Consider the following 26,913-nt stretch of genomic DNA (forward strand, 5'->3'; position numbering starts at 1 on the left):
TCTTTTTCTTTCTCTTTTTCCTCTGGGTTCTCCTTTTCTTGGGGATTTTGAATATATCTCATTTCATTCTTTTTTTTCCATTCTCTTCTTCCCTCTATCCTTCTCTCTCTCTACTTCTGTCATTCCTATTTCCCTATGTCGAAGATGATTTCCCCTCGTTCAATACCTCGTTCCTTTGTCTCTCTCTTTCTCTAGATCCCACCACCTATCTAAGACCGGTGCCTGAGGCAGCAAAACAAGCAAGGCACCTAAACTAGACCGAATCAAGTAATATTAGATAACCCAACGGGAACAGATCACGTGATCGCGCGTCGTTTTCGCCCCGTTCGTCGCCTTCCTTGTTTTTTGCATCGCTCTCTTCTGGGAACGAAAAGACCCTTCTTTCCCTGTAAATAAATAATCTGTCACCTCGGCGGAGTTACATCACGAGATACAGATAGGAGGAAAGGAGAACACACGATGGATGGGACGTCGTGATGTCGACACGCTCCCAATCGCAATCGCAATCGCAATGTTCTTCAGAATCGGATCGCGCTGGCCCTCCTGCGGTGTCGACGACGAAGCGGAAAAGAACGTCTCTCGAGACGCTAGAATCTGGGAATCTGTATCCGTCGGTGGGGAATATCGAGAATCCGGATTCGAATGCAGACGCGCAGGGATGTGGTGAAGAGGTGAAGGCGAAACGACGTCGCGAGGATCCGGTGGAATTTCGTGCGCAAACTACGAGTCTTGAGGACGACTACTCCTCGAGGACATCTTCGGAGCAACCGACGGCGGACCCAGAAACTTCTACGAGGCTAACTCTACCGAACAATGGAAAAGGGAGCGGCAGAGGCAAAGGAAAAGGTAAAGGCCAGCCTAAGAGCTCGGACAAAAAGACACCTCCGAACCGAAGGACTCCGTCAGGCCCCTGGCCGGATCCGTTCAAGAAGCTATCGCGGACCCATCGCGCGTTGAACCTGGTGTATACGTTCTGCTGTACGCGGAAGCATTTCGCGACGACTTTTGAGAATATCAAAAAGGCCGTGCAGGGGCAGATGGGTGGCGATGCGCTGACGGTGGAGGATGTTGCGCGTGTGAAGACCCTTGTGCCGCGCGCTGTACGGTTCGAGTATGTGGATGAAGCGAAGTTGGAGGTGATGACCGTCGGAGAGAGGGAGATGCTTCAGTCGTATGGACGTGACGAGGCTGGTGATGACTCTGACTTGGCGAAGACGTTGCTATTCGAGCTCGTGGATGGGGATCTGAAGAGGGAAATACAACATTCCAAGACCGGAGAAGCAACGAAGCCAGTCCGGAAAATGAAGGACGAGGATTTGAAAATGCCCGTTTACAGCCAGAAACAAATGCTGGGGTTGATTGAGAAACGAAACAAGAAGTTCACCGATGCGATCGAGGCGTTCCTGGTGCAATGCGAGGACGATGGGACAGACCCAGTCGAAAAACTGGAACGGGAGAAGGACTCATGGATTCCGGTGCCCCCCGACGACGTGGTTGAACACCATGCATTGAAGTCCAAAGCACCAAAGGAGATACCCAAAGAACGCAAAGCCATGTCAGAAATCATCGGCGAGATCCGTGAGATGGACTGGTACACAGCGCAAATCGTACCGGAGGGACATCGAGTGTTTGAGGCCCAGCCTGCTATATACGGTGACTTGACGTTTCCGTTGTCCCAGAATCTAGTCAATGCCTTGTATAACACCAAAGGCATTACTCAGCTTTATTCTCATCAGGCGGAGGCGATCAACCACCTTTATGAAGGTCACCACGTCATTGTCTCTACGTCAACCAGCTCAGGAAAGTCGTTGATCTACCAGGTGCCGATGCTCCATGAGCTTGAAAAAGATCATGCGAGTCGAGGTTTGTACATATTTCCGACCAAGGCACTTGCGCAAGACCAGAGGCGGAGTATGAAGGAGCTCTTGCAGTTCATGGACGGCCTGGAGGACGCCATAGTCGAGACCTTCGACGGCGATACTCCCATGGAAAACCGGAACCTCATTCGTGACGAGGCTCGCATCATCTTCACCAACCCTGATATGCTGCATATCACAATTCTTCCGCAGGAAAGCTCTTGGCGCTCGTTCCTGAAGAATCTGAAACTTGTCGTGGTGGACGAACTGCACGTTTACAACGGCCTCTTTGGATCCCATGTCGCTTTCATCATGCGACGACTGCGTCGAGTTTGTGCTGCCGTAGGAAACCGACATGTCCGATTTATCTCCTGCTCGGCTACCGTGGCGAACCCTGAAGACCATATGAAGGCGGTCTTCGGGATCGACGATGTCAAATTGATAGATTTTGATGGTTCCCCATCAGGTCGGAAGGAATTCATTTGTTGGAACACACCGTTCAAAGACCCCGACGACCCAACTTCCGGACGTGGCGACGCCGTCGCTGAAACGGCACGGCTGTTCTGTCAACTGATTCTCAGGGGCACGAGAGTAATTGCTTTCTGCCGGGTTCGGCGACTGTGCGAGGTACTCCTGCAAGCCGTGCGGGCCGAATTCCACACTCTCGAAAGACAGGAAGTTGGCCAGCTGGTGATGGGTTATCGAGGCGGATACAGTCCGCAAGACCGTCGGCGCATTGAGAAAGAGATGTTCGAAGGCCAACTAATGGGCATTGTGGCCACCAACGCTCTGGAACTGGGCGTTGATATTGGCTCCCTGGACGCTGTTATCACACTGGGTTTCCCGTATTCCATTTCCAACCTGCGCCAGCAAAGCGGACGTGCCGGACGCCGCAATAAGGATTCCCTCTCCGTTCTGGTAGGCGATAGATTCCCCACGGACCAGCACTATATGAAAAACCCGGAGGAGCTCTTCACTCGGCCCAATTGCGAGCTGCAGGTGGATCTGACCAACGAACTCATCTTCGAGGGACATGTGCAATGTGCCGCGTTCGAGATGCCCATCCGCCCGGAAGAAGACCGCGTCTACTTCGGTGAACAACTCCCCGAGGTTGCAGCGACACGCCTCATGCGTGATGGACTGGGCTTCTATCACTGTCACGAAAGGTTTCGTCCCCAGCCCTCGCGCTGCGTCTCAATCCGCGACACCGAAGACCAGCACTTCGCCGTTATTGACGTCACCAACGCTCGGAACATGGTTCTGGAGGAAGTCGAGGCCTCGCGGGCGTTCTTCTCCATCTATGAAGGTGGAATCTTCCTCCACCAGGGACAGACGTACCTGGTCAAAGAACTCAATCCGGACCAGCGATTCGCGCGTGTCGTTCGCGTGCACGTAGACTGGGGCACTATGCAACGTGATTATACGGACGTTGATCCCATTGAGACGGAGACGATGCGCTTCATCCCTAGTACGTCGTCTTCACCGTCGCGCGCCTTCTATGGATCTGTCCGCATCCACGCCGTTGTCTACGGGTTCTTCAAGGTCGATAAGCGCGGCCGTGTGCTCGATGCCGTGATGGTGGATAACCCGCCCATCGATATCCTTACCAAGGGCATGTGGCTGGACGTGCCCAAGACCGCGCTCGAAATTCTCAAATCCCGATATCTGAACATCGCCGCCGCCATCCACGCCGCCGAGCACGCCGTCCTGTCCTTGCTCCCGAGCTTCGTCATCTCCTCCCCCGGCGACGTCCGCACCGAATGCAAGGTTGCCAAGAAAGAACTAGGCAAGAACTTGAAAATGGCCGTCGATGCCCGGAATCAGACTGCAGCCGAGAAGGAGAATATCCGAAAACTGCTGCAGCCGCCTGCGCGGCAACGGCCAGCTCGGTTGACTTTCTATGACGCTAAGGGGGGATCGTGCGGCTCGGGGATCGCAAGCAAAGCGTTTGAGTTTATCGACGTGCTCCTCCGTCGGGCGGTATCACGCGTCGAGGCCTGTCAGTGTTTGACCCCGCAGGGGTGTCTTGAATGTGTTTGCGATGAGCGGTGTAAGGAGATGAATTCGGTGATGAGCAAGGCCGGAGCCGGGGTTGTGCTGCGGTGCCTGCTTGGATGGGAGGTTGATGTAGATTCTTTGCCGTGGGGAGAGAACGTGGATGGAGACGACGGACTTGGTGAATTAGCAGGGGGATTGGAGACGGTGATTCCAGCTCGAGAAGTGCCTTTTCGAGATATTGAGAGTAGACGGTAGTAATGGGGTGCGCGTAGACAGATTTCTGCGACCAAACATGCAATGAATATCACGTCATACAAAAAGACCTGGCTGACACGACATGCTACTCCAAATGACAAAGAATCGAAGAGAGAGGAGGGCACTAGAAAGCGAAGATGACGGTGTTAATTGCATGTCCAATAGCATTGGGTATATGTATCACTATGTATCACGTAGACATGACAACGATGTAAGTGATATGTATATGAGTGGCACAAGGCCCTCCAGACCAAGGATAGACAGTATTTCCAGGATCTCGCAAGCAAAAGAAATCAAGAAATCAGAATCGATCCAAAATTCAGTGCATCAAAGGGTATAATACCAAAAGATCCAAGTGCGCCCATGCCAGAGACACAAGTCTACGCCATGCACAACGCCGCTAAGACCCCAATAGAAGAGAAAAATCTAAACCAGAATTTGCGATGCAGATCCTTCCAAAAACAAAAGCAAGCCGGTCGAGTGGGGAGAAGGAATGGGAATGAGAGACCAGAAGTCTAAGCTCCAGAAGATCCAGTAGAAGCGCCAGACCCGGCCCGTCCCGATGAAGACGGGATATCCTTTCCTGTTGTGATTTTGTTCTCCTTTTTCTATTGATCGAGGGACAATTGAATAAAATCATTTAAGCTCCTGGGGACAGACGCTAACCAACGGTTTGACGTCGCGCCGGTCTCGGAGAGGGTTACCCTAACGGGACTTGTCCAGTACCATCGGATCCACCGCGATCGATCGAGCTTCGACTTCGCCACTTTTGGGCTGTCACGGAGTGATTCTGGAAATGGCAAGCCCCGAGGGATTTGAAACAGGTGGAGTCTTCGTCATCCGCAGGATTCCCATCTGATCAACGTCCTTCCGGCCCAGTGGACACCGGGCTATTTTCACTCTCGGTGTCGTCCAGGCTGATATTCCAGAACAACGTCTTCAAGTCTCGCACGCTCTCACGAAAATTATCTCGCGGGTTGTTTGTTCGTTCTTCCGTCATTGCGCGAACCTCGCGCAGAATGCTAGGATAACCCTCGTCGTGCGGAAGCCACCAGTGATTGAGCTCGGGCAATTCCCACACGGCGGCCAGGGCCTGCCGGAATTTTGGCGGAGTCACGTATCTGAAAAAGATCGAGGTCAGTTTTGAAGTAAAAATTGCGCCCTAAGGCGAACATACCCATTTTGCTCCATGAGGGCGAACTTCCTCCGACTCCACATGACGTGTTTGTCATCCTTGGGGGAAAACAGACTGGCCATTCCCAAACTGTTTTTGAAAGCAAAGATATATCCGCTCTCCTTGTCCGGCCATCGTTCGATCGCCTCGATTAACCGGCACTGTTCCATTGCGAGATTGCCCAGCTCCTCCCATGACGACTTCTTTACCGACAAGAGTGACTGGTATTTGAACATGGCCTTGGTGGAGTAATAGTCAATCCACGCGATATTGATGTCCCACAACGGACCCTGATGCAAGCCTCCCGGAACGTATGGATCCACGATATCCTCATCGGTAAGAGGCCTCTTGTTTGGGTAGTCCCAGACCGCAAACTCCGAATTATTGTATTGATCCAAGATCTGTTTGATGCGATCCAGATTCTGCTCCAGTTGATCATTTTGAGCGACAAATTGATCGAACGGGATCATCCCGCGGGACAGTTTTGCATATAACGAGGCCATTTCTAGCCCGAACCGACGATTGATTGATGCTGCCAACGCCAATTGTTTCTCCGCATCGTCGGGATGCATGGCGGCTTGTTCAGCATCGTATTCTTCCTTCGCAATGTACCAATCACGGCCCAGAACCGTCTCGTTGCCGGCCAGGATTCCGGCCACGACATCAAATCGAGCATACCATAGGAAGATATGACTATGCAGCGGGTTTATGCATGCCGACTCGGGCGTTAGTAGCTCTCGCATCAAAGCATGAGCAGCTTGGTGGTGGTCGATTAAGTTCACCCAGTCCCCTATGAATTCCTGAGAAAAGTCAGCCATCTGTCTGGTTCGATGCACGAAATGTGCGATTACCTTATCAATAGCAGAGAACGTACCTCGAAAGTGGTGAGCACTAGTACAGTGATCAAAGTTGCCTCGCAATGCGGCTCACCGGAGCCCAAGGATTTTCGCAACAACGTCAACGCTTTATTATAATATTTGAGGAAGGTGTAGAGCTTGCCACTGCTGGTGTGGATGCAATGGTGGTACGCAGCGAATCCCACGACGGCATACAGCAGAGGTTCATAGCGCAGCGCGTATTCCACGATGTTCTGATGGACAAACCGATTACTGGGCGGGCGCAAGAAATAATGTCGGTAGGACATATACTCTTGATGGAAAGAGAGATAGAACCGCAGATCCTCGGGGAGATGACCCAGACTAGGCAGCACCAGAGGTTCATGGGCGGCAAAGCCGATACTCGCCGAGCGCGCGCTGGTCGAGTCGAACCTAAACGATGCCTCTGTCGACGGCGAGCTGCTAACGTCTTTGCTGAAGCCCGACCCCTCCGTGGCGGTGGCGACGCGCTGTTTTGCCGGGCGCCTCCCCAGAGATTGGGTGCTCTGCTTCTTGGGCAACCCCTGCTTCGGCCGAGCAGAACCTGGCGGCGGCCCCGTCGTCGGCGACAGTCGCACGCTCGATCCCACGCTCCCTTCCTCCTCCTCCTCGTCTTCTTCCTCCTCGTCCAAGATAGGCTCTAATGCGCGCACCTCCTCATGTTCGAGCAAACCGGACGAGTCGCTGCCACGCGAATGGGGCCGCGGAGCTTTAGGTTTCACACCGGAGCGGGATCCGGCTTTGGAGGCGGAACCGGCGGAGGCGGATGGGTAGACGCAGTCGCGATTGCCCTTTCGACATCTGTCACAGACGGGTCGGGCCTCGTCACACTTAATGCGACGAGATCGGCAGGTGAAGCAGCCGCTTCTGGTGCGTTTGTGTTTTTTTTGGTCCGGGAGTGGTTGCAGGAGGGATTGCGGCTTCGGAGCCGGCGGGTACGAAGTGGCGATGGGCAAGCCCGGCTGGGGAGGTTGCGCGGGTGGATTGTGCCACAACGCGACGCTCTCCGGATATTGCCCGCCCCCCAGCACGGAGTAGGCCGAGAGCGGTGGTTCCTGCATGGGTTGCATCGGACCCGACAGATAGCCGGTCAGGGAGGCTTGGGGCGGGGTGTACGGATGCGCCATGGTGATGGGAATGGCACGAATTGCATTCAAGGAGCCAGGCGGGTTGCCGGCGAAAAGACCGTTATATACTGGCACGGCGATGGTGGCGGTGGTGACGATCGTTAGATGGCAGCGGCTGTCAGGAGGAATCGCAGGGCAGGAGACCCGACCATTGGCATGCCCCCGAGCGGTAAGGCGGGGAGATAGAGAGGACGAAGGATTGCGGTGGGAACAAAGACGGAAATTGGGAGAGGAAGAGAGAGGAAGGGAAGGGAGGAGGGGGAAGGAGGTTCAATGAAACGAGGGAATGAAAAGGGTAACGAGCGTGGGGAGAAGAGAAAGAGAAAGATAGAGGAAGAAGGAGGGAGGATGGAGGATGGAGGATGGAGAAGTAAAAGAAGAGGAAGACGGCGATGAAGAAGAAAAGGGAAAGAAAGAAAGAAAGAAAGAAAGAAAGAAAGAAAGAAAGAAAGAAAGAAAGAAAGAAAGAAAGAAAGAGAAGTACAGAATGAGCCCAAAAGGGAATAAACTACCTCGAACTACTCCCAAAACCTCCAAAAGGCAAATTCCTCACCTGCGGCATGGCAAGCAGAATAATGCTGATAATTATTATAATAATATTAATCCTAATCTTTCTAATCCTATTATTCCATCACATTATTAAATATGGCTCGGCATTGCATAGTCCCGAACATTCTCTCTGGATGGAAATCGTCATGATTCGGAGCGTGGAAATGACCTCACCACCTCCAATTTTCTACTACTACGAGTCTACGACCGTATGGCGGTTCATCTTCCCAGAGACACGCTCTCTCCCCTGGACCAAGTCCCCGTCACGACGTCCGGGGCATAGGAAGTCAAGTAGCCTCCGACATGGGCAGATGGAGCCCACTAGTTGACACTAGCGTTGGTATGTGCGGATTTCACGTTAATAGCATCTGGCACTAGGGATCCCAGAAACCCGTCCGAACGGAAAAGAAGAATCAAGGAGCCAGCCAAGGCGATGCTCTCCACTACTTGTTTCAAGCATATCTGCCTGCAGAAGTTGCTTCTTGGGACCTGGAAGAAACGGAACGCGACAGAAAGGCTATCTGGTGGTCCGGACAGATCCATCCGGAATCATACTCTGGACGGAGTAATAATCTCTGGTGGACCCCGAGCAGAGAAGGTCCCCGGGGCTGGTCCAAGCCCTGGAATGACCTATCACGGGAGGACTCTCTCCATGGAGTAGTAGGGAGTAGGAAGAAGGTCGTAAAGGATGGATATGCACACAGAATTTCAGCAAGATCCCTGTGTCAATCTCATCCAGAGGTCAGACAGAATGCTTGAGCCATGACCACAGGAACCACGGCGATGAAAGTAAAGAAAAATAAAGACATAACGAGAAAAACAAAAACACAACGGAAGAACGGACAGACAGAACGAAAGAGATCCGACTATGTACCTAATGAAAACGACCCTCGTGGCACCCTCCACTTGATCCAAAGTTTATATCTCGAGTTGCCCCTTTCAAGGGAAGGTCCATGCCTCCCTCCCTGGTAGTTCTGGCACAGACAGTGCCGTGAGGGCATTAAGGAAAATCTGGAACACAAAGATTATTCATAAATTCATTTCCCTGTCGGCAAATCTGAAACGGACAGTCCAGGACCAGCTGGGTAAAATTTGCCGAAACGTTCGTCCGGAGTGGATCCGGAAAAGGACTTGCGGTGGAGTGATAATAATCGAATGCTATAGGCGCCAGCGTTATTGACAGCGGGCCACTAGAGGAGCTCCTTTCGGTCGTGGCCATCAGTCATCGTTGCTTGATGGTGCATGGTTGATGGTTTGATGGTTTGGTGGTTTGATCTCCGTTCTCCGTTCCCTTGTGCGCCCTCCCCTTTCCCTTCGCGCGTCCTAGACTTACTATACTATGCCGAATGGACTGACTCGTGGCGATCATCTTGACGATAAGGTCTTGGTCGTTATTGCACATCATCCTATTTTCGGATACTCACCAGAGAAGAGAAAAAAAAATTTTTTTCCCTGGAACTGGGATGGACTTTTTCCCTTGGCCGAAAGTATATCGGCACAATCGGATGTTCCTGATCGACGAAGATATTGACAGCCGCGTGTTTTTTCATGGAAATTTGAAAATTCTGTGTTCACTGTCCAGGTTAGTGAAAGGTCTTCGGTGTGTAAAACCGCAGTGCCCACAACCGCAGAGGAAACTTCGTATTTTGCCCCCTTCTTCTCCGGGTCCTTTTTCACCGGGTCCCACGGGGATGAACTGCCAAGAGGGTCTTTCTGGTATGTGCGCCATTGTGTGTGGTTTGGGTGGTACTCGGAGAGTCTGGTACTCTCTACAAGTTTTTTTCTTTTTCCCGGTCTCTCCATTCTGCTGCGGTCTTGTCCTCTTTGGGGGGAAGAATCTTGGTCCCCAGGCATGGAAAAACCCCCTGGAGTCTCCCAATCAGGTATTCTCCGCGGCCAAGTGTTGTTTGCTCCATGAATCATTCACCCCCTCCTTGTCCTCTTCTTCCCTCGGAATTGTCTACGGAAGTACCGGTGTACCTAGGGAAGTGGGACAACCCTGGCATGTGGGCAATGAACCAGACAAGACCAGACCAGCGACATCCGTCACAGCAATAGTCAGTTCTGGACTAAACCGGTGTTGGCTAGCAAATGTGCACTGCGTACACCGTAGTGCATTCACATTCGACAATGGAGCTCAGTCCCCATGCCCAGTCTAGTAAAAGGTGAGGAACGGGGGTCGAAATCAGGTTAATAACCGTGGCCAATACCAATCAGTGCCATTTCAGCCGGCATAATCCAATGAAGGCCGGTGTGAGCATCCTCGGTGGGTAGAGGTGCCGACGGATTGGCCCGTCATATCAACGGATTGGCCCTGGTGGGAAATGAGCCCTCATGAGTCTTGACTAGACTGGCTTGGATTGTCCGGTTTCTCGGCCTATCGTCTGTCATGAGGATGATCCCTACCGCGTTCCCTTCTCTTATTATTTTTCCTTTTTGTCCTTTGCTTCCCTATAGGACCAGGAGTGGGCGCCTGCATGGAGGGGGGGTGGGAAGAAAAGCATGGTTGGTCGGAGATCCATTCCATTTTCTCTTTCTTTCCCTTGTCCTTTCGCCCTCCAGGCCTCCAGGCCTCTCCACAGGGTTGTGGGTATGAGTGACTCCGGATCCATTCTCTCTAGCCTGGCTGGAATTTTCCCATATCATACGAGAGAGAAAGAAATAGACTGACAGTCGGAGTTCTTATCCCACCCCCACTCATTGTACGGAGTATGATGAGCGTCCCATCGCCATGTAAACAGTTTTCCGTGGATGCTCAACGGTGGTCGGTGGCAAGTCTCCTTTTTCTGCGTTAGTTCCTGCCCGTCTGAGCCTATCTTAATCCTAATCCCATCGGGGACCTCGGACATAAAGAGCTTGGGAGCAAATCTGATTGTCCTGTTCAACCAGACCAGCCCCATCTGGATTGGTCTTGTGTCTGTACCAAGCTCAAGAAGGAAAAAAGGCCCCAGTCACGGATGCATAGTTGCATTCTACGTTCCGAGTGGTCTCCCTTGTCCCCATTCCACGGTTGAGTGATTCATGAATCATGACACGGAAGGCAGGATGGAACAGCCACACGGTATCCATCATCGGAGTTAAGCCAGGCCATCAACAGCAAAAGAGAAAGTTCTAGGCAGGAGGTCTGTCAGGCAACGACCAATTCAACCTACCGTTTCACCGACGCCAGATGAAGATCAGATCAACAGAGGCTTGAACACGTTTCACCAAACGGGCCGGGGGCGACCAGGAAATGAAAGGTTGGTTGGTTTTGCTCGAAGGATGATGCTGCATGAGTAGTCGCAGTAGTGTCTCTGTCTGTCTACCTTACGGGATACCCTACATTCTCTGTCAACCTATTGGCCACGGGAAAATTGACACCGGAAGGCAAACCTTTTCTGGGGTTCCTGATCTGTACTCCGTAGTGTGAGCTTGCATCGTTGTACTTTTGGCAGAAAGCAGAAAAAGAACCCTTTCCACATTCTCACCTTGAACATCGCCATCTAACCCAACCGGCCCGGGTGGTCAACGGACCATGACTCTTACTTCATCTCCGTGGCGTTGTCCACCGGCAGAGCATGAGACAAATGCCACCGAACCTGTTGTTAATTAATAAACACTAATTGCCTCCGTCCTGTATTAATTTAGAGACCTTTCTGGCCGGTTGCCACCTTCCTTGTTGAGGACCACGATGGGAAAAGTTGTATATTATTGAGCATTGACTGGGTCTGACGATGCAGGGTGATGCAAAGTTCCCCATCCCTTCCATTTCCCTCAAGTTTGACTCTGAACTCTGAACCCTGTCTTTTGTTTAGATGAGAGGCAATGGTTGGTTTATCAGATCCAGACAGGCTCCATAGTCGGCGTTTGTGCCTCCGTGATCCGTCCTAGATGCTAGTGTTGTGGATACGGGACAGTACTATGCTGTCCAGTGACCAGTGACCAGTGAACAGTATGTGGTATCCAGTTCTCAGTCCGGCGTTGAAACTATATGTTTGGTACGCTGCATTTAGGCGTTGATCATTAGTACGTCGTGGATCATATGGGCCATCGTACTCGTAATACGTAGGCCATTGATTAGCCTTTAACTTCCCAACAGTATCATCATGGCTTGGCTGATGGTCATGAGTCAAAAGATGAGGACCCATTCTTTCAGTCTGCCCACATAACAGAAACACTGGGGCCACTATCACCGATGCCAACCGGCAGTAGTGTTCTCTCACAGCCCCATAGGATGAAGCCGGTGCATGCAGATACTTCCGCAGAAGGGTACTATTGATTAAGGTATCGTGGAGCGAGTAGAATTGTAGAATGGGAAAAGAGAGATCAATTTACGAGTGTGGCGCCGCGTGAGCTCATCCCCTCATCCCCCCTTTTCTCTATAATGGAATTTGTTTTGTTTTCTGCATCATATCATGACTTCCTGCTCTCTGATTAGTTCTAGCGCCACACAGAAACATCCTTATTTTTGAGTGGACAGTAAGATCAACGAACTGAGCCTACCTTTCCTTTTCAATTTTCACAACCCCCTAAAGTAGATTTCCTGTGTATCATTGAAATCATGAAATCATCGCCTGATTTTTCATGCAAAATTTTGGTTCTTGTTGGCAAAGCCCCTGTGGTATTATAGTAGACTTAATGATTTCACCCTCTGATCTCCTTGATCGTGAGCTGCACGCCCTCAATCACAACGCCCCATTCGATACGATGAACCTTCTCTTCGAATTTTTCTAGGTCTTCGTCCTCTCCCTTGACGAAGGGAATTTCCCGCACCAGAATCGGCTTGCCCATGTCGACCTCTGAAATCACGTTGTGGATCATCACACCGGTCTTGTCGATTTTGCCTTCTAGCCAAGCAGCGTGAGCCCGCTCGATAGCATTCTATCAACGAGGAAGAAGGTTAGTGAGGGTTCTTCGGTGACCGAAACGCCCAATCAGAAGCCGTCGTATGATTGAGACAAGAAAAGCACCGTCTTCTCTTTCCTCACGCCCGATCATTCATGACAGTTATTGATTTTTCGGGTATACACTCCCATCTGCCCGAGAAATGACACGAAGGGAAATACGGAAGTCAACTTACGGCCCCATTGAACGCCCCCGGTAAGGCAGGATGAAGGTTAATGATCCGGAGTTTCGCCTCCTCCAACGGTATCAAGAACTTCGGCGAAAGCACATGCATGAAGCCGAGACAGCAGACCAGCTCTGGACTATCGGCGAGCACCAATCGCGCCAATTCTGCATCGTAGGCTTCCCGCGCCTGCTGAACGCCCTCGGGGGTCGAGGGGTATTGTTTCTTGTATTTGACGAGATTGTGGTATTCCGTGGGGATGTTGGCCTTGCGGGCGCGCTCGAGGCCGTAGGCGTCCTTGCGATTCGAGATGACGCGGACAATGGTCGCCGGGAGTTCACCCGCGCTTGCCTTGTCAATAACCGCTTGTAGGTTGGAACCGTTTCCGGATATCAGGACGGTGATGCGGACGGGAGTTGCCATTGTAGGTGAATCCCTTTTTCGTCAGAGATCGAGGGGTATAGAATACGTGGAGGGGTATGATGTCGCAACGGAGACGGGGGAGAGGTGCGCGGAGAGGTTCTTTTGGAAGCGGTCGTCTAATTAACACTGGTCGCAAATATTGCGCGAGGTAAGAAGTTCCTGAAGAGTTGAAGACTTGAAGCCCAAGCAGATCGAATGAACCGCAGAAATCGCCGGAGCAAGCACGGCGGGACGATACCGGAGGGGTCGACGCGGGTGGGATGAGTCAGCGTGGAGGGGCGGAGATGGCGGGGCGTTGTCCTACGATCTATACTCTATATGCTAGATTCGAGGAGCCAGAAGACTGATAGATTATACAGCCACGCGCAGGAGCAGGGAGGCAAATTTCAATATCCAATAAGGTATGTCACATAGAAAAATGAAGTACAAGAACCCCGTGTGGGTAGTATCATGGTGAAGACATCCAGGCCACCGGAACATAGCGAACTGGGTACGCCGCACAATTTGAATGCCATTGATGCCCGAAGCCCAAGAACCAAAACAGGGGCGTTCTGTGAAAGAGAAAAAAGAAAGATCAAAGATCAAAGATGCACTGGATATCCGTTATGAGAAAGGAAGAAGGTGGAAGGAAACAAGTTCGTGAGACTGCTAAATAGACGCTTCATGCTAATAATCCTCAGATGGTTCGGGGCTATTAAAAAGAGATAGTTCGGAATCCTGGAAGGGTAGAGAAATCCAAGGCGAAAGGTGGACTTGCTCACACTGCAGCAGGGCTCGGTCCAGTCGTCGCGCCATCCGAGTTGGCTGAATCGACAACGCCCTGGCCTCGACACAGGGGGCAAGAGTTGCGACCGGTTGTTAACCACTAGTTGATAGAAAGTTAGCTGATACGGCTATTGTAGATTTGACCATCGGGGTTAATCGGACGAACCTGATCTATGCAATCTCGGTGAAAGACATGCTTGCATTTGTTCAGTTGGCGAAGTTCCTCGGCTGCCTCGTAGTCGCTGAGACAGATCAGACAGCGGTCTCCGTCGGGAATATGGATGGTGCCAGCACCATCCAAAGCCTCCGCGGTGAGCGATCCGCCGTACTCCACGAGACGGAACAGACCGCCGGCGGAGCTGAGTTCTTCCTGGGTGGCAACGGGTGGTTTCACGGGACCCAAGAGAGATGAAAGCAGTATCATATCCTCGTAAGTCGGGTTCTGGCGAGTAAAGTCAGTAAGAACGAAACCAAGAGCAAGTGGGGACGGTGTCAATCTCACGTCGGTGAACAGGCTTGGAGTTGCAAAGGCAGGGTGGTTCTCGGAAAGGTTTGTGCCAACCACGTAGATCAGCCAACTTCTGCCGGCAGGTGGTGGCGCATGGTCGGGTTCGACAACTCCATTGCGCCGGACCGCACCGGAGCCCAGATCACGATGCCGAGCATACTCAGAATCACTTCGACGTCGCTGGTGCGATGCCGTAAAAGGTGGATTTTCGTCAACTTCAACCGTAGGCTGCATAGTCCGGTTCTCGTCAGGCTGCAGCAGAACGCTTGGGGGCATCATCGACGCAGCGGATGGCCTGCGGCTGGGGGTTGAAGCCCCTGATGAAACCGCCGAAAGGCCTGGCTCGGCGGGTGTGGATGGAGGAGGATGAGGGCCCGGAGGACTTTCCGAGGGCACAGAAGGGACAGAGGACAGAGGCACCCGGCCTCCAGTGTCAGACAGCCGCCGCGACGGGCTTTGGTGGCCCTGCAATTGCGGGGTGTCACCATTGATGTTCAGGGTACTAGGACTTCCCACCGAATTTCGATTAGTTATGGGGAACCTTGGACGTCCTTCGGCACGCGGTGAAAGAGTAGAACCATTTTCCGGGCCACGGGCAAGGTTTCCTGGAGACAAGAACGGCAGACGGAGTAAGGCATCTAAGCCGGGACCACCGTTGGCCTGTTGGTCGCTCCTCGGGCCGTTGCCTGATGGTACCGATCGAACTCCCACGACAACCAGGGTGACAGTCCGTCCCTCGGGTCCGTCCATTGGATTCTCTAAATCCATCCCATCCGCACTTCTGCCAAGGTTATCGGACTCACCCGCAGAGCGGTTCGACATGCCAAGTGGGCCAGCGTTCTCCGAGTTGGCAAATCTGAATACTCGCAAGAAATTGACAGGTGTCGCTGGCCCAGTCCCTGTGTCCCCAGCAGAGGGCCCGGGTGAATCATTTGGCGTTGTCTGTGTTGACGTCGCGTGCTGCAAGCTTTGAATGAAGTTTTCCAGAGAGCCGTCCAAACCGTCATTACCGAGCGCTTGGATATTAGGCATTACTGGACCGGTAGTACCGGAAAGCTGGGCGGCGATGGCAGCAGCGGCTAGCTGAAGGACGCGCGACAGAGGCGTCTGCTCCTCCCGCCGCATAGCCCTAGATGATCTGGCTCGCAATAGGCCTGGGAGTTGTCGTAAGCCCGTCGATCCCTGTGCAGACTGCGACAACATCGGGGAAGTAGGACGAGTGCTTCCTACAGCAGGCTCAACGGAGTCCAGTTCGTGAGGCTCGTCGAAGTCCATACGAGAGTCCATGGGTCCTGGATGCGGAAGGAAGGTATGTGGTGGCTCGTTGGACAATGAGCCCAAAGGATGTTGTTGCCCATTGGTCGTGATGGGATCTGTCATATTCGAGGACGACTGACCGAACATATGCGTGATAGGGCTTGACAGGGAGTGTCGAACACGATGCAATCGAGCACTTCGACGCCAAGATCCTCTCGTGCTTTCTGGCGTATGGTCTGCGGTGGGATCGAAGAATGTAGAAGGATGAGTGGTGTCCGGAATCAGGCCCGGGTCACTGCGCGGAATAAAATAAGGCCCACGAATCGAACGTCGTCGGCTGATACCTCTTGAGCCAAAGGAGCTGAAGGGGCTGAAGCGACTGCTACTGTGAGAAACTTCAGAGCGTGGGAGGGTTCGCGAAACGACTCCATGCCGATGAGCGTGGCCCTCGGCAGGCGTTTCTTCTTCGCTGCTGAGAAGCCCACGGATAACCGAATTTGGCAAGATCCTTGACCCTAACCGCGACATAGTGGACTGTCTTCTAGCAGCCATGCGAGCGAAGATAGCCGACCGGTATTCTCGCTGACTCGATTCATATTGTGACCCATTCTCCTCCTGGATGCTTGCCATGTGTCTCGAGGTTCCTGGTTGTTCTCCGGAAATCATCGGGTGCCAGGACTCCGCGGACCGGCTCTGCTGACCGGAAGGGGAAGTCTGAATGCCACTGTCGGTTATTTCGGGTCTTGACTGGGGCTCATAGTCCCCGGTCCTCTCAATGCCGCGCCCGTCGTTCATGTCCGCATCACTATTAACCCGACCACGGGCTGCCTGAAGAGATAAGATGTGTTCTAGGTGATTATCGTGACGGTGGTCTCTTTGCGTCGAAGAAGACTGTCCCATAGTAACAAGAGTGCAAGATCGGGACGTGGGGATGGGTATTTAAAAACCGCCTATTGCCATCGACAACTAGATGACTAAAACAAAATGTCGCATTAGTAAGACGAGCGAAGACAGTAGGCACTTGCGAAAGGAACTCAACGGAGGGATAAAATACAAAATTGAGAAGAAAGGATCGTAATGAGAAATTTAGATATGGCAAACGGAATGGATAGAGATGGGGCAGGACCCAGGAGTGAAAGCGACAAGATTGGCGTTGATGAACTTCCGCGGCAGCGCTTCTCGAAGCCGATTGCCAGCAGCTTTCCCCAGGACGCCTAGAAGAGCGAATGAAATATATCACGAGGAGTACATACCATTGGACAATTCAGGTGAAAGCTGACCCCCAAGATAACGGATCTGAATATCCCAAAAGACCTAGATGCCTGCGTCGGAGAGCAAGCAGTCCCCGTTGTCGACTTTCCCAATAGATCGATTATCTAAGTAGGATTAACGCAGTTGAGTCGCTAAAGATCGCGAAAAGAGTGACGCTAGAAAAGAGGCGAAGGTTTCGAAAGACCAACGAATCGAGCTGCCTATTATCGAGAAGGGACTGGATTGTGGGAGTCGGAGCGGCAGGTGCCAACGGTCTCAGTTACCGTGACGAGGAGTCGGAAGATAAAAAGAAAGGGTTCGACCGGCTTCTGGAGAGAACCCCACGACAACCAGGTCGGGAGGCCAGTCAATAGTAGGGGACGGGCGGATATTGACGGCTTGGTCCGCGGGGATGAGGGAAGAGGTGGGAGGGATGAAGGGGTTGTAGGAGAGAAGGGAAGCGGCGATGACGACGACGGGAGGTGAACGATAACGGGGGGTCTTTTGGCCATATTATTTGGGCGGTTTGGACGGTTTGGCGGGTTTGCTGACCTTTAGGCGCCGTTCGGGACTAGCCTTGGCCCGATTAGGCAAGTCTTCACCCTGCCGCCCCGTGACTTTCGGAGTAAATCTTCAGATTGATTATTAATGATTCTCTCTGATTTGCAATAGGTAGTGAATTACTCCGTAGGAGGTACTGGTCCTAGCAACGGACATGCAAGAATCCCGTTTACCCCGGGGTATGGAGTACTTGTTGTTTCTTAGTTACAGCAGAACTCGCGTACGTTTTCCGTCGGAACCGGCTGGGTGGGGCCTGAGGCCATGTAGGTGAGCCTTAACGGGAGCCACTGAGGATGCCTGGCTTCCTCTCGGATCTGATCTATCGGTCTTGGCTGGTGATCTTCCCTTTGCTTTTCATTTTTCCATTCTTCGCTTTCATTCCCTCTGTTCAACACGTCGCATTTGCTTCCCCACTATAGCTCTCGATTGATTCTTGACGTCAATCAAAGACAGAAAATCAATCTTATTCGTCAACTAGTCGGATTCATTCTACCAAAGCCTGGCGTATGCAACTACCCTAACCGCCAGCCTCCATGGTCGTTAGCTTATCATCCCTCGAGGGATAAGGAGACCACCTGCGTTTTGACGACAGAGGACTTCATGGCGTTTACTCCTTCGGTGTCAGCCTTTTCTCTTCCACTGCATTCATGGCGACAACCCGTTAGTCTGCGTGCGGCTCAGTATGAAACGAAGAAACGTAAAAAAAGCCTGGATGATTCGGGCAATGCCCATGCAGATACCGAGGGCGAAACAACGGATGCTGCATCAGACAGAGCGCCCTCTGGCCCCTCTCTGACATTGTCGCCGGATGAAGCACATCAATACCGTATTGCCGGACTTCCTTTTAATCAAGAACTACCGGGCGGGGATTTCCCACACGGCCCTGCCAAAGATGCGAAAGCACCTCGACAGACTAAGGGCGAGATTCTGAAAGAACTGTCGTCCTTATCATCTCCTATCTATCCCCCGCAGTCTGCTGCTCATCAGGGTAATCTTCGACACCAGCATTTTGCCGTCCTCTCCTCTATCCTGCACCGCTGCCTTCTCCAAAGAGATTACATTCGGGCTGGAAGGGCATGGGGACTGCTTCTTCGCGAAGAGTATAACGGGACTCCTCTTGATGTGCGAGTCGAGGAAAGATGGGGCATCGGGGCTGAGATATTGCTCCGGCGCGGCCGTCAGATATCCGACAATGCGTGTCAAGCAGCCAATGGAGTCGCTCAAGCGACGGGGCCATCTAAGCTGCTCTTCACTCGGGAAGGATTCGAAGATGCTAAAAACTATTACGAAACGTTAATCATGCAATATCCCTTTCGAAAGGTAGATCCGGATGCTATAAGCTCCTTGCACTTTTATGCGGCCATGTTCGGTCTTTGGGTTTATGTCACTCAGGAAGAAAATCGGATGACTTCTCAAAAGATCCTGGAGGATCAAGAGAACTCGTCAGACTTTTCGGAAGAGGAAGATGCAACGTCCGATTTTGATGGCCATGGCGGCTCCCGAAATAGAACCCGGACCCTCCTCGCAGAAGTTAAGAAGAACGAACTTAGCCAGGCTCAAAAGATTGCGGCTAGAATGGACGAAGTTATGGTGTCTCCTCCATACTCCGACTCCTCCGACCTACTCGAACTCAGGGGCATGATTGCGCTGTGGATCGGCGATATGTTCGTGTCGTCCTTGCCTTACCCGGAGGATGAGAACGATGAGTACGATGATCACAGGACGGCGCTGGTAGACGACCTACAGGATGAATCGATCCAGGTCAGACGAGAACAGAGACGGGCGGCGGAAATGAGGGAAAATGAGATCGAAAGATCGCAAGCGCTTTTTGAGAAAGCTAGAAGGCGTGGCAAAGGGATGACTTCTACACTCGAGGATTTTCATATTGATGATGATAATTTTGCTTCAAATTGAAGAGGGGATTCATGTATATAATGTTGCCGCATACTATTGCGAAAGAAGGATTTCGGAGATGGCTACACTACCATTTCGCTTAGCCCTTGTTTGGAGGAGGATATGATGCGAATTTTGGGTCTGTGATATGGTTTTTACATAAACACTAGACAGTACTGTAGACTATCGAGAATTAGTTTGAACATCGCAACCATCGGCTGGCGGTCTGTCGCACGTGACCTCGTGGCAGCCTCGCGTGCCTTGAAAGTTCCCGCGCGTGTCGATAAGTTGGGCAACTCCGACCAAGACTCATTTATCGTCTCTCCAACCACCATGAATGGCCCCGCCCCTTAGATCATCCCAGGAGGCCAAGCGTCCTCACTTATAGAACATCGCGCACTGATATTTCTCTTCAGTTGTCTCTTCTTGTATGATTTGATCTGCCGTCCAATTCCTCTCCCCACCCTCACCGCTTTATTTAATTCACAATGGGCGTTGGAGACTATGTACACTCCAAGGAAGCAACCCAGCTTCGGAATCCTATGAATGATGCTGCTCCCAATCACCAATTGCGGCAGAATCTGGCCGACCAAGCCAGAGTGGATGTTCCAGCAACGAATTTGGGGCCGTCGTTGCTGCCACAAGCCAATAGGCAGCCGGAGTCTCAAGGACCACCATTTCCGCCGGCCGAAAATGCGGTGCAAAGGGACATGTTCGACACCGATGTCGAAGGCGTCGATGATTCTACCGTCGCTGCGACTAGTGTCATGGGCGGCGATGATGTCCCATACCAATTCCCACGCGTCACGCAGCCCCAGCACTACAGTACAGATGGGAACGTGAATGCAAGATCTCTGCATCAATTCCGCCAGACCCGTCGCCCCTACGACCCTAAATGGTATGATAATCTCGGGGACAGAGCCTTGAAAACGGCGGGCTTTGACTCAGACGATATCGACAATGAAAGCCAGTTAACCTCGGTGGTGGGTGACGATGAAGATTCCGATGAGACGAAGTCCAACCATTCCCAAAAACGACGTGGCATGGAGGCACCACTGAGCAAGCGCCTGCAGAATTTCTGGAGTGCAAGCCGCAAGCCTTATCCAAAGAACACCAGCCCGGTGCAGGAAGAGCCTCTGAAGACCACTGTTTACGGCCAATCGACCTCTGAAACCAGAGCTCCGAACCAAGCGTTACCCATCACCGCACCTAGAAAGATCACACTTCCTCATAACATGAGCACGACCCCAAGGACAAGGTTTAGCCCGCCAAAGCCTTCCCTTCTCGACAAGCTAGAATTGACTCCCACTCGACGTGCGTCTGGTCCCCGACCGCAGCCGGCCAGGAAGACAGGCGTGTCAATAGTCAGCCCGGAGCCGCCTGGAGACGACGAAGGTCTATTTGACCTAGATTATGGAAGACCCGGTAGCGTGCAGTCGTTCAATCGGTTTGATATCACGAATCTCGATGCTCTTGATGACGAGGATCCGATCAATGATCCCTTTGCGAGACGTAATTCGGTTGTCCGAAGGATGAGCCCGGAACCAGCCCAGCCAAAGAAAAGACACCTCGATCTCGACTACCCGCCAGAGGTCTTACGCCAGAAGTCTTTCTCCGAACTTCAAGCCGAGCCCTTTGACCGCATCCCATCCACTACTCCACCACCCACCGCCCCGCAAACGCAGGTCCCGTCTGAAGACAAGATCTCATACTTGATGGAGATTCCCGACGCAGAACGTCGAGATTACTTTTCTAATCTGAACATGGAAGAGTGGGAAGACTGTGGTGATCAATTAATCGAGGAATTCAGCAAGATGCTGAACCAGATGAAGGATCTACGTCGCGCGCGGCGCAAAACGGCCGCCACCTACGAGGCTGAGATCAAAAGAAGGCATGACACTGTCGAAGAACAGTCTTCCGATCTCACTAAGAAATTAGAAGAAATGAGAACAGGCGGGGCCGAGGTGCTACGTGGTCGTACTCCGTGAACTGCCTTTCCTTGCAACACTTCTCAGCTTGCATTTTCTGCAATGCCTCTCAATCCTGGTGATCTGCGAGGCGTCGTTGCGCGTCGTTGCGTTCGTCGACTTACATACGGAGTACTTCATGTGCTATATCTATTATCCCAAGTGTTTCTGACTTCGCAATGGTCAGCACTAAGGCTAGTTTAGAATTTTATGTGTGATGATTTGAGTTTGCGTGCATCCTGTCTCTCATGAGTTACCTACGAAGACAATATGTCTTTATAATGTAATCGATTTACTCTACGTGTCGTCGCCCATGTCCATGATTACATCTTGTGATAAGTCATGTATTAACTCCAAACCGATGCTAATTAATACCATGACTTGGGTATGTTTGACGCAGAAAGTGTGATAAAACGCCAGAGATATGAGTGATCTATAAGAGCCGTTATTTGCAACGCTGTTACAACCGACACAAACAAAAGAAGAAAAGAAGAAAAAGAAGGTATGAAGGACGAGAACAGTCCGGTATAACGGGGGAGGAAGAAGAGGTCGCTGCTTATTTGTAATTGGAGTCCTGCTTCAACAACAATGCAGAAATTCTCTTGTAGTCTTCCAGTAAGGCGGCAACATCTTTTATTGTGAGATCGTCGACGTTCTGGGTCTGAAGAAATCGCTGAATGGGAGGGTCGATTTTCGCGGAGGAGGAGGGTGCAGCACTTCCTGAGGAAACCTCGCGTGAGCCGGGCGTTGGTCGAGCCTTCTCTGGAGGCGTTGCGATCCCTCCAGAACCGTCGGGGACCGGACGCCCGAAGCTTCGGATCATGCCCGGGATATGATTGAGAGGGTTGAGAGTATTTCCGAAGTTCCGCATGGATTCTAAAGGTGTAGGGGGCTGGGAGCCAGCTGAACCTTGCGAGAAGCCCCCGGTTGAGGGCTCATCTTTGATAGAACTTCCGGGAGTAGCCTTCCTGCCGCTGCCCTGTGTTCGGACACTATCCACACTCCGGTCACGGGGAGTTCGTTGACCCGTGACTAGTCCTAGGAATGCATCCTCAGCCTTTGAACCGATGCGCCTTAGAGGAGGTCGGTCATTAGAAGCGGTCGACTGCGCCGGACTGTCGTCTTTGCCCGAGTTCTGGTCGCCAGAAACCGGAGCCGCGACCAGACGCCGGGCTTCGGCTAAAGTTTTGGGCAGGACAGGATTGCCCCCTTCTTTACCGGCCGGCTGGCTTGACTGCAGTTCTTTCAGACGGCCAAAGAGGAAGTTGAAGCTACTGTCAAGTGATGCACCAATGTTCTTCAAGCCCTGGTCCGCAGTATTGCGCACAACATCATTTGCGGCCCCAAGCACTTTTGAAGGAGGTTGGAATATGTTGTTAAGACGTTGCTGGGTTGAAGCAGGGTTATGACGCCGGGGCAAAGTGTTGGAGGCACCCTCCTTGCCGGTGGGTTTCGAGAATTCACCGGATGCCTCAGCTGGAACAGAGGAGACGGGCGTTTCATGGCTGATGGGAAGAGGATCAACCGCTTCAAGGGCAACTTTCGTCTGCCCTTCCGGTAGATCTGAGCGAAGTTCGGAAAGATCCACATTCTCTAGGAAGCTGATTGCGGCCTCGAGATTCGTCAAGCAATATGCCGTTTCGCCATCAATTTTGCCCGACGACCTGAATCTTTGGATGAAATAGAGATTGCTTATGATGTTAATGCCCTCCGGCGGGCAGGTGATAAGTGAGTAGATCAAAGTAGGTAAAATCTCATCGGCAGAAGAGGAGGAAGGTAGTAATTTCGTCAAGGCGTCCACAATGGCCTTGTGGGCAGCTGCAAGATGCTGGAGCTTTCCCAGAGGATACTTCTCCTCATTCATCTTCGCAAGACAATCACGGGCAAGAGAAAGACCCTCATCCACTTCCTTCTGCCTTTCCGGGCTGATACTGGTCATATCAACGTCCACCCCCAAGTCTTTGAGATTGATTCCAACTAGGAGCAATGCCGCCGTCTTCGAGCGCAATTTCTCATCTCGTACTTCGTCGAGCGTGCTTTTGTGTCTCCATATTTTGTCATAAATCGTCTCACAAGCTCGTCGTTCCACGGCTTCTTCCAGACCGAGGCGCTTGGAAGCGAGTAGCTTTCGTGCTTGTCTTTTCTCCGTAACTTCTGAGGCGGTCAACATCTGTCGACCGGGAGTGACATTTTCGAAGTCCTTATTCTTAGTTTTCGACGGGGTGCCACCGAGTGTCGCTTGGCTGGGGTCGCGATTTATTCGAGAAGCCAGAGCAGATATATGTGTGGCGATATGGGAGTCTGCTTTGACGTAGAAATCCTGGTAGAGACTAGATATCCTGTCTATCGTGGGAGGGGAGGAATGGACTTTGGCGGTCAATGAGTTCACGAAGCTAGCGAGGAGTGGGTTAGCTGTTATAATCTTTGCGAGAGCCAAAGAAGTTAAGAGATGACGGGGACCAGTACCGGTCAGTTAAGCTGGCCAACTCAACTGGCAGCTCTTCCGGTTGTCCCTGAACACTCCGCGATAGCACCGAGCCCTCCTCTTCGGGCTGGCCGTCGTCACCCATTGCTGTCTCGGGCGATGCCGCTTTCTCAAAAACGTCCGGGCCAGAATTCTCGTCCTCTTCGTGTGCCGACAAAGGAAGCGCATCGGCAGCGACCGACTCCGTTATAGCGACCGACTGTACGGTTTTAGCTCTCGAGCGAGCTAGAGGGCTCACGTCTGCGTTATCCATCCTGGGAAATGAACGAGCTGAGTGCAAGCGAGGCTTATCGGAGCCGTTTTCAGGGGTGCCAGAAGACATGACCTGTTTGACTGGGCAAACTTGCGCCTGATCGGATTGCAATCCGGTTTGCGGCACCGGCGTTGGGATTCAGGTGATCGGCCAATGCAGATCACGGAACGTATGAGGCAATAGGGGCTATCGGAATGTATTCTGGAGCCCCCGCGGTGTACAAGGATGGGGATGCCAGGGAACAGAGTGTTTCGGCTGATGTTATTTGTCAACGTCGAACATGCCGGTCTTGAAACCCCCCGGAGCGAAGTTGTACGCGGGCGTAGCATCGACCGTTTCCCGTGATGACTGATGACTGATCGCCCGTCACGCGTCCTGAAGATCACGTGCCCCGCCCTCCGCATTGTGTCACCGCCCGATAAGTCAGTCGTCCCCAACTGATAACCCGCCCTGGGCCAGACTCTCTCCTTCTCTCCTCCGACCTCTCACTTGTCATCCCCAACATCCCTGATCGTCTTTATATCATTATGGAACGCTCTCAGAAGCAGAACAAAAAGCGTCTTCTACTAGGAATGGGCCCACTTAGTCTTCTTTTATGTGTGACTTTCCTTTCAAGCCTCACCACCGCCTCTCGGCCTGTATACTTCGGGTCCCGAGACTCGTCCCCCTTCCTAGGTCCCCAGATTCCGCTAGTAGGGAAGCAACCTCCTCCGTCCGAAACACATGAATTTGTACGTCTGATCTGACCTCGTTGTCCTTCACTGATCCCGATCATCTAACATCCATGAAATATAGACTCTTCGCCACCTCTTCCACCGCGGCACGTATGAACAGCCTGATCTTCACATGCGGCTGGACGTCCAGCCGGATACTCGCCTTTGGTCCGTTTCGGAGGATGGACTCGAGAAAGAGCCGGTTGACATCAAGTCCCCGTTACTTGCTACGTCCCAGCCGGTTACAATCCAGCGCCTTGCTGATCGTCGACCAATGATAATCGAGGAACATTTGATGGCGGCGCGATCTAGCGGATCGGCAAGCGTCTTATCCCCGTCGGCATGGGTCATGGATACGCTAGCCGGCCCCGACGTCTCCAAGAAAAAGACCGTTCTTACCTTCGCGCAGATGACTGCAAATGATTATATTGAGGAACCCGGTAGTGAGGATTGGCAGGACGTTAATGGCAGATTCAATTACTCTTCAAGCTTCGGCTGGGCCAACGACGGCCTTAGGGGCCATATCTATGCGGATGAGACAAACGGCACTATTGTCATCTCCTTGAAAGGAACCTCGCCGGCCCTTTTTGATGGCGCAGGCACGACCACGAATGACAAAGTAAACGACAATCTGTTCTTCAGTTGCTGTTGCGGACAGGGTGGATCGTACCTGTGGCGCCAAGTCTGTGACTGCCAGAAATCTGCCTTTACGGCCAACCTGACTTGCATCGTTGAAGCTATGCATGACGAAAATCGCTACTACCGTGCGGCGCTGGACCTGTACGCCAACGTCACCGAAATATACCCCGAAGCCAACGTTTGGCTCACTGGTCACTCGCTGGGCGGTGCGATGACCAGCTTGCTTGGTCTAACCTACGGACTGCCTGTGGTTACTTTTGAAGCCGTGCCCGAAGCTCTACCAGCAGCTCGTCTCGGTCTCCCAAGCCCTCCTGATCATGATCCGAGACTCCCTCAATCGCGACAGTTCACCGGAGCCTATCATTTTGGACACACCGCAGACCCAATATATATGGGAACGTGTAACGGAGTAAGCTCTGTCTGCACGTGGGGCGGTTATGCCATGGAGTCCGCGTGCCACACGGGCCAGATGTGTGTCTACGATACCGTAGGAGACAAAGGCTGGCGCGTTGGACTCGGAACTCATCGAATTAAAGCTGTCATCTCCGATGTGATCAAAGTCTATGATGACGTTCCTCCTTGCGCGGCGGAAGAAGAATGCTACGATTGCGAGCTGTGGAAGTATTTCCGTAGTAACGGCTCGGAGACGACGACGAGCTCAACGACCTCCGCCACGAGCACTTCAACCACTTCGAGTACCTCGACGTGCAAAACCCCTGGATGGTGGGGCTGCTTGGACGAAAGTACTACTACGACAGCGCCCAGCACCACCACCACGACTAGCTCGACTTCCACATCAACCTGTAAGACTCCTGGCTGGTTTGGATGCAAGGACAAGACTAGCGCCGCCCCCGGTACTTCCTCTACTATCACTACCACCGAAGCATCGGCGTCAACATCGACATCAACGTCGACGTGCAAAACCCCCGGATGGTTCGGGTGCAAGGATCAAGAAAGCACTACAGCTGCCGCACCTGCTCCCACACTCACGTCTACCATGCCAACTAAGACTCCGTCTAGTGACTGCCATACCCCCGGATGGTTCGGCTGCCGGGACGCCACCAGCTCGACGACCGCTCATCAGACTTCTCCTCCTAGTCTCACGTCCACATGCGAAAACCCGGGACTCTTTTGGGGCTGCTGGGACACATCAGCAATCAGCGAGCATCCCATCACCACGCCTCCATGATCCATAGACAGCACGACCAGACTTCTACATCTGGCAACTCAGCACCTACAGTTGGATTTCGCCCTCCCAGACCGAGACCGAAGACCAAAGATCACCACCCGCATCCGAGAAGAGATCCACCTTCTCAA

At 52.4% G+C, this 26,913-nt stretch overlaps 8 protein-coding genes across 8 annotated transcripts; 4 read left to right on the plus strand and 4 right to left on the minus strand.

Annotated features, from left to right (window-relative positions):
* Positions 1-476: 476 nt before the first annotated feature.
* On the plus strand, positions 477-4,109 carry HRQ1_3 (ATP-dependent 3'-5' DNA helicase; the record flags this gene model as incomplete). The annotated part of the gene is made up of 1 exon (XM_046083960.1): positions 477-4,109. One exon carries the CDS (start codon positions 477-479, stop codon positions 4,107-4,109), a length of 3,633 nt encoding a protein of 1,210 aa, XP_045939923.1.
* Positions 4,110-4,968: 859 nt separating this feature from the next.
* Positions 4,969-7,285, minus strand: LDX57_002313 (uncharacterized protein; the record flags this gene model as incomplete). The annotated part of the gene is made up of 3 exons (XM_046083961.1): positions 4,969-5,230; positions 5,287-6,083; positions 6,158-7,285. 3 exons carry the CDS (start codon positions 7,283-7,285, stop codon positions 4,969-4,971), a joined length of 2,187 nt encoding a protein of 728 aa, XP_045939924.1.
* A 4,865-nt stretch (positions 7,286-12,150) lies between these two features.
* On the minus strand, positions 12,151-13,536 carry ade5 (phosphoribosylglycinamide formyltransferase). The gene is made up of 3 exons (XM_046083962.1): positions 12,894-13,536; positions 12,317-12,694; positions 12,151-12,236 (listed from the first exon to the last, which is right to left on the minus strand). The coding sequence occupies exons 1-2, from the start codon at positions 13,302-13,304 to the stop codon at positions 12,458-12,460; spliced, it is 648 nt and encodes a 215-aa protein (XP_045939925.1). The 5' UTR covers positions 13,305-13,536; the 3' UTR covers positions 12,151-12,236; positions 12,317-12,457.
* On the minus strand, positions 13,537-17,558 carry LDX57_002315 (RING-H2 finger protein). The gene is made up of 4 exons (XM_046083963.1): positions 17,088-17,558; positions 14,572-16,808; positions 14,236-14,511; positions 13,537-14,169 (listed from the first exon to the last, which is right to left on the minus strand). Exons 2-4 carry the CDS (start codon positions 16,732-16,734, stop codon positions 14,062-14,064), a joined length of 2,547 nt encoding a protein of 848 aa, XP_045939926.1. The 5' UTR covers positions 16,735-16,808; positions 17,088-17,558; the 3' UTR covers positions 13,537-14,061.
* A 469-nt stretch (positions 17,559-18,027) lies between these two features.
* LDX57_002316 (uncharacterized protein) lies at positions 18,028-19,752 on the plus strand. The gene has a single exon (XM_046083964.1). It carries the CDS (start codon positions 18,247-18,249, stop codon positions 19,558-19,560), a length of 1,314 nt encoding a protein of 437 aa, XP_045939927.1. The 5' UTR covers positions 18,028-18,246; the 3' UTR covers positions 19,561-19,752.
* A 275-nt stretch (positions 19,753-20,027) lies between these two features.
* On the plus strand, positions 20,028-21,527 carry LDX57_002317 (uncharacterized protein; the record flags this gene model as incomplete). Its single annotated transcript, XM_046083965.1, has 1 exon — positions 20,028-21,527. The coding sequence occupies one exon, from the start codon at positions 20,028-20,030 to the stop codon at positions 21,525-21,527; it is 1,500 nt and encodes a 499-aa protein (XP_045939928.1).
* Positions 21,528-22,062: 535 nt separating this feature from the next.
* LDX57_002318 (VPS9 domain-containing protein) lies at positions 22,063-24,244 on the minus strand (the record flags this gene model as incomplete). The annotated part of the gene is made up of 2 exons (XM_046083966.1): positions 22,063-23,899; positions 23,973-24,244. 2 exons carry the CDS (start codon positions 24,242-24,244, stop codon positions 22,063-22,065), a joined length of 2,109 nt encoding a protein of 702 aa, XP_045939929.1.
* Positions 24,245-24,771: 527 nt separating this feature from the next.
* On the plus strand, positions 24,772-26,785 carry atg15 (triglyceride lipase ATG15; the record flags this gene model as incomplete). Its single annotated transcript, XM_046083967.1, has 2 exons — positions 24,772-24,975; positions 25,040-26,785. 2 exons carry the CDS (start codon positions 24,772-24,774, stop codon positions 26,783-26,785), a joined length of 1,950 nt encoding a protein of 649 aa, XP_045939930.1.
* Positions 26,786-26,913: the final 128 nt, after the last annotated feature.

This window comes from Aspergillus melleus (assembly GCF_016097325.1).
Source record: "Aspergillus melleus strain CBS 546.65 chromosome Unknown contig1, whole genome shotgun sequence".
Taxonomy (NCBI): Eukaryota; Fungi; Ascomycota; class Eurotiomycetes; order Eurotiales; family Aspergillaceae; genus Aspergillus; species Aspergillus melleus.

Coding starts and splice junctions, on each gene's coding strand:
- LDX57_002315 (XM_046083963.1), bottom strand. CDS start 16,734: ATGGGACAGTCTTCTTCGACGCAAAGAGACCACCGTCACGATAATCAC. Junction 14,512..14,571: donor CTCCAAGCCTGTTCACCGAC/GTGAGATTGACA, acceptor TTTACTCGCCAG/AACCCGACTTACGAGGATAT. Junction 14,170..14,235: donor ACCGAGATTGCATAGATCAG/GTTCGTCCGATT, acceptor TCTATCAACTAG/TGGTTAACAACCGGTCGCAA.
- LDX57_002316 (XM_046083964.1), top strand. CDS start 18,247: ATGGCGTTTACTCCTTCGGTGTCAGCCTTTTCTCTTCCACTGCATTCA.
- ade5 (XM_046083962.1), bottom strand. CDS start 13,304: ATGGCAACTCCCGTCCGCATCACCGTCCTGATATCCGGAAACGGTTCC. Junction 12,695..12,893: donor CGGGGGCGTTCAATGGGGCC/GTAAGTTGACTT, acceptor CCTCGTTGATAG/AATGCTATCGAGCGGGCTCA.